This window comes from Poecilia formosa, unplaced genomic scaffold, assembly GCF_000485575.1.
Source record: "Poecilia formosa unplaced genomic scaffold, Poecilia_formosa-5.1.2 Scaffold358, whole genome shotgun sequence".
NCBI lineage: Eukaryota > Metazoa > Chordata > Actinopteri > Cyprinodontiformes > Poeciliidae > Poecilia > Poecilia formosa.
The window spans coordinates 175,685-182,309 of NW_006800297.1; the positions used below are offsets into that span (position 1 = coordinate 175,685).

The window sequence follows — 6,625 nt, forward strand, 5'->3', positions numbered from 1 at the left end:
CTGGAACCGGAACATTCAGACAGGAACCGGAACATTCAGACAGGAACCGGAACATTCAGACTGGAACCGGAACATTCAGACTGGAACCGGAACATTCAGACTGGAACCGGAACATTCTTGATATGCAGAAAGTCTTAACTGTGCAATATGATTGATTCTGCTGATTCATGTGATTTATGGAAAGTTGAGGAAAAATTGTGTGAATAAAAGGTTAAAAATGTAAAAAAAAAAAAATCTAAACTGGGCTTTACATGTCATAATAATGTAAGTCTTTTATTTTGAAAGTCAGAATAGGTCAGTCTTTTCCTCTTACTTGTCACTCCAGCGGCCGTTCCACTCCACTTGACCCCATGGGTTTCTGATTCGAATCAACTTCACTTTCTGGCCTCGGAAATTCACCTGAAAAGCAAAATAAGATTTTAGTTGTCATTTCCCCCGGCTTAGTTTTACATAGTATGACAATTTAAAGGTAGATTTCTCTGAAAAGTTCAGATCAGGTGACAGAATGAAGATTGTTTAAAATTTAACGCTGTTTACTTTATTAGTAACTGGCATCACTGGAGCATTCAAACAAACAGAGTTTCTCTTCAACATGAACTGAAGTTGATCTGAGTTCAAACTTTCTGTGAACTGATGTCAACAAGGCAGGTGGAAGTGGAAAGTACTATTACGTCATTTTATACGTCACTTTTGATTAATTAATTACATTGATTTTAACACAATAAACATTGTAATTACATGAACATTTTAAAAACATTAATCGCTCTGGAGCCTTTATAGTTGTGTGTTTCTGGTAGGCCTGTAAATCTGCCGCACACCTCAAACAGGGATGGACGACAACGCTGCTTCTCTTGACCCACTGGGTTAATTTTTGCTTAAAAAACTGATGGGACGCTAGAAAATACTATTGTTGTGTTCAAGACGTGCTAACAGGAGTCAGTGAAGCTATTCAAGCCTAAAATAGCATCTCAAAGCTAAACATGTAGCAGCAGGACAGCCGTCCTAAACGCTAATGTCAGTGTCAATAATCATTTCTAAAAAAGCTTTTTTTCTAAGAAGTTACATGAATAATCAGAGGTTCTTGAAATAATGGAAAGCTGAAGAGGTATAAGGACAATTGCATCAATCTGATGCATATAATAGATTAAAAATAAATATATTTTGTTTTTTTTTAGCTCAATAATTTGGCAGAAGATAGACTTCAATATGTCAAGCAACACATATATAGAAAAACATAATATGATAATGTAATATGAAGAATCTTTCAGTTTAGTTGTTTTCCTTGTAAATGCCTTTTTTAAGCTCTTTGAAATTCATTCGTCTGATCTGTCTCCTATATGTTTTTTGGTAAGCGTTAAGATCGACATCTTCAATTGGATGTCTAGTTTGATAATCATGTACATTAGTACTAAAAACCTATTTAGAATATATGATCTGGTGAGTAGTCTTACCTCTTCCAGGCCGGTAATGGAGTATGCATGACCTTTCACCAGGCCTGTGCTGGTCTTGGCTTCAGACTCTGCTGAGCTGGAGATCTGGACAAAAAGATAAAAATACAAATCAAAGAATCCAGACATGTTTGAACCAGAAAGCTGAGCTTCATCGTCATAAAAGACATTCATTAAAACATAATGTTTTGATGATGTACTCTTACATCAATGGAGCATCCCATCATGGATCCTCTGTCCAAGGCCTTCTTCATGATTGTGAACAGGTTATCTGGGGCGCTCTTGGTTTCATACATCTCTCCAACTCCCCCAGTGAAGTCCTCCATGGCCTCCATGGTGCTGCCGCCTTTTAGGGACTCATAGCTGCCGTTAACTCTAACATAAACCATAAAGAAAACTGGATTAAGTAATGAAACTCCCTACAGCTGCAACTTTATTCCAGTCAGTAGCTGCGTTTTCATTACAAATGTCCGCCATTCTGCTAATGTCGAAAAGAAAAACACAATTTCGCAATTGCAGTGTTTCCGATATATACGGAATTAAATTAAATTCACATGTGAATAAACTTATTCACGCAATAAGTTATTAAAAAATCATGACAGCGATTGATGCAAACATTTACATGAGATTTATTCATAGTTCAGCCAAGGCGCTAGCACATGGCTAGCATAATCTATCAGCCAATCAGAAGAGACGTTGGCGTCTAGCGTCAACGTATGAGGCTCTTGGTGGGATTATAGTCCGTAAATTTACGAAAGAGTCTGAGATATGGATTAAGCACAACTTTTAATGAACTGTGCAATGCTGCGAGAGCTCTGGTGTAACTACCTGCACATTGTCCGAAAAAACAACAAAAAAAACATTCTCCTATTACTTCCTGTCATCTTCTTCGTGGGTTTCCGCCAGTAGTAGGTCACGTGACTCGCGTGACGCGGGAAAAAAAGTGTTTCCATATGGCTGAAAAACCGCTTCATCCCAACGACAAAACTTCTTGTCGAAAAACGTCAGTTTTATTTTCGGAATTAGCGAGTTTCCATTAAGCGAATTTATTTTTGTTCTTTTATTTTGCGCAATTCTATGGTTAATGGAAACGCAGCTAGTGAGATCTGCTGTCGGCGTTGCTTACTTGGCGTAGGCTTTCTCCAGCAGGGCGCTCCAGAACTCGTCGTTGGAGGCAGAGTGAAGCATGATGAGCCGGTTTCTCACCGTCGGCAGCCGGTCGTCCACCACCACGTCCAGCCATTTGTTATGTTGCCAGAACTTATAAAACAGAACGCATCATAAAATAATTCAATCTGGTCTCCCTTCATTGTAAAAACACTGTAAATATATATATAAAGTAATTATTTCCCCTTTGGGCTCTATCCATCCAAACGCTTAGAACAGAAAAATGTGTAGTGGTGCCATAGCTTTCTCCAGCTGGACAAAAACAAAACTTAAGCACGATAAAGTCAGGGCACAGCTCCAGTTATTACAATTAGAACAGGGGTGTCAAAAGGGAGGCCCAGGGGCCACTTGTGGTCCTTGGACTGATTTTGTGCGGCCCCCAACTACAATTAAAAAATGACAGAAATTTGGCCCGTAGATTCAGATGGATACTTTCAATTTGTAAGTTCAACATAAAATATTTGTATTTTTATAACCAAGTTTTAACAAAAGGTAAAACCAAGAGATTTTTACTGAAAAGTCAACTTTACTACACCCAAATCAGCTTTTATTCTTTCTTATACTTGGCTATATATAGCAAGAGTTTTGAAACAAAGTGACTCCAAATTCTGTTCTTATTACTGAAAATAAAGGTATTCATCCGAGCCCAAAGGAAACTGAAAAATAAATGCCTATTTTAATACATCAAACATGCAAAATCTACGATGGAGTACTAGGAAATTTAATCCTTTTTTTCTATCTACAGTGCCCCTAATGCACTGCCGTGAAAATCCCTTTCAAGTTTTGGCTCTACAGAAAATATCAGGCTACTTTATTTGATTGAGAAAGTAGTGATCAGGCCCCAAATCTGGTGATGGACTCTGACCTGAACCTTGAGACACACATAAAGACAGTTTCAAAGTCAGCCTTTTATCACCTGAAGAATATCGAGTTCCATGAAATCAAGACCAAAACCCCACCTACTCAGAGTTGTTTTTAACTACTAGTAAGTTGGACATTGATCAACATATTTGTGTATTGGCTAACTGGCTTATAGGAGGAAAAATTAAAAGTTAATGCATAAATTAAACTATATTCTCATCCACCTTTTCCCTTGAAGCTTTTGTAAAATAAAAGTATCATGGCATTTAAAACACATAAAATTCAGTCTCCCCTGTCAGGAGTCAAACAGTTGTGTACCTGGAAGTGAAAAATGCCGGCGTATCCATGGTCGAAGTCTTGATCGTGGGGAACAACTCGAGCCAGAGCTTCTTTCTTCAGAGTTAATGAGGCGATGGCTGCTAGGAGCCAACAGTCCCCTATGGAAACAAAACAATATGTACCCCAAGGATGAACAAATGAAAAATATGGCTGTGAAGCAATGTTCACACAGAAGGTCTTAATGGTCAACTCTATATTAGGGCCATTGAAGACAGGAAAAAAAAAGAGGAAAAAACTCAATGATTTGGAAATGAATCTCAGAAATTTTTGAGAAAAATAAGAAAAGCTCAGGTTTGAAAAGTTGAACATTTAACAGAAAAAATTCAGAAATTTTCTAGAAATTAGTAGTCAAACATTTTTGACATTTACAAATGTTCAAGTTTCAAAAGTTGAAAGTGTTCTATTTCTCACACTCAGAAATTTCCAACTTTTTAGAAAATTTCTGAGATTAATAATATCAAAATTTCTTATTTTATTCTAGCAAATTTTTGACTTTTGGAGATCAGAAATATCAGTTTTTTGAAAATTTCTGTGTTTTTGGCAAAAATTTACTCATCCTTTTTTTTTTTTATCTACAATGGCCCCAAGAGTCGTACAATTAAAATTTTTGGATGAAATCCGATGTTTGTTTTTTTGTGTGGTCGTTCATACTTCAAATTACCGCAATGAGACTTCTGTGTGAAACGTTTACGTCCTTAAAGAGAACCCGGATGGCAGAAGAAGAACGTTGACATCACTCACCCAGCGCATTGTTTACGGAAGTAGTAAGCGATATTCACACCGCAGGTCTCGATGCCAAATCCATATTTTTGCTGAAATCAGATATTTTTTCGATCATACTACCAATCCCAATGAGACTTGTGTGTGACGTCCCCAAGGTGACCCGCATGCGCAGACGAAGAATGTTGACGTCACACAGCAGCGCTCTGTTTACGGAAGTAATGGACCTTACCACAGGGTCCGCGTTTCATTGGCTAATGCCCATTTGACGTCACTGCGCAGCTACCACGTGCTTGACCGTCTCACAAACAAAAGCTAAAGTAGTATACACATGTTAATGTAGATTGTGGACTAGCAGACCACAATCTACACAATCAAAGTTTTTGCGACAGAACTCAAATAAGAATGGTTCTCCACTGTCAGTGGGGAATCTGTACAGGCGATGTCAGGCATCCTGATCGTATTTGTGGAAATAAAATTCACAGATTTCCCAAATCTGATACGGAATGCCTAGCTTGGATCAAAGCTTGTGCACGACCGCATTTGCAGCTCAACCATCGTAAGATCAATAAAATGTGTACCGTATCTGACATAATTTAATGATTTTATTTTACCTGAAAAGGCTTTTTACGAAACTGTAATCGTGTTAGCCACGCTAGCACCGAGTATCAGGCCTAAGCACACTCAAACAGACAACAACAGAAATCACCGATTTCAAAAGTAACCCTCAAAACCATGAATGCCGACTTACCCAGCCTTGCGAGAACAATAGGCATCACTGATCTTGTCCACGGCTACATTTATGCTGAGGGTGTGAGGATCTGCTGTTTTCCTCATCGACCGGTAGCATTTAGCTGCGAGGCGCACAATGTTGGAGGCATGACTCAAACACCTTGATGTCGTCCAAAAAAGATGACATGAACTTGTTGGTTCCCCTGTCCATTGTCGTGGCTGATATTTTTTGAAAATCCCAGAAAGGCTACACTAATTGACTCAGAAATACTTTGTAGAGAGTCAGTTGAAACGAAAGACGCCATGTTTACACATAGAACCTAAGCCCCGCGAAGCTTTGTTTGTGAGACATGCAGCCACGTGGGACTGTCGAGGGGCGTTTCTGGGCGGGGCTTGGTAAGGTCCATAATGAATGGAGCCGTTTATGATTGATTTTTTAAATTGTTTAGCAATGAGAGCCAATAGTAAAATTTAAAAAAATATATATGAAAACAGGAAGGAAGCTAATAGAAAAGAACCACAAGTACTAGTGATGGTCTTTTGTGGCGCACTGGCTCTTTGAAAACATTCGGATATCCGAATCAATGCCACATGGAAGCGGCACAGATCGGATATTTTAGGAGGGGTGAAACGATCAGATTGCGGTGAAAACGCCGGATACAAATCGCGTTTGCCTGCTGTGTGAACATAGCCAGAGACAGATAACAGAACCACTCACCAAGCTGTCCTTGGCAAATATCCGTCCTGTTCGCATCACCGACGATGAACTTAGGGTTTTCACATATCTCCTGTAGAAGTGACAGAAAAAAACAAGAAAGGAAACAGGTTGGTTGATTTTTAAAGGCCACACCAGGAGCATTCCTGATAGGCGTGTTCACATTCCAAACATATCAATCAGTCTGAAATCCCAGTCAGTCACTAACAGAAAATACACACAGCACCACACACCAAGATGGCAGCTGAAGCATTTACTCAGAAGAAACGCCCCGAGGAAAAATGTACAGAGATTGTAACAAAGTAGAGGGGTGAGTTTTTTTTTCCACTAGATGAGATACAAAGGTGGGGTAAAAATGGGTTAATGGGTAAACAAAGAGATGAAGAGAAACCTGCAAACCAGCTACTGACATTTTTACTACAGATACGTTAAACGTGGATATTATCTACTCCATTTACAAAAAGTTTCAGTCAGATCAGGTTTGTTAACTGAGAGTACAGCTGAAATGATTAATCGTGATTAATCGATTATTGAAATAATCACGCGAACTAATTTAGTTATCAATTAATCGTTAACTGGAACATAGACTCAACAAAGGCCATTTTGTGAAGGAAAAAAAACATAATCAGAGCAATAATTAAGC

At 38.7% G+C, this 6,625-nt stretch overlaps 1 protein-coding gene across 1 annotated transcript in view; it reads right to left on the reverse strand.

The window, feature by feature from the left end:
• Positions 1–6,625, reverse strand: part of LOC103153637 (calpain-9) — a 16,466-nt gene that overhangs the window by 8,487 nt on the left and 1,354 nt on the right. Inside the window, 6 exon segments of the mRNA XM_007574636.2 lie at positions 231–399; positions 1,452–1,535; positions 1,655–1,823; positions 2,575–2,708; positions 3,795–3,913; positions 5,986–6,055. Coding sequence (XP_007574698.2) covers positions 231–399; positions 1,452–1,535; positions 1,655–1,823; positions 2,575–2,708; positions 3,795–3,913; positions 5,986–6,055 — 745 coding nt within the window.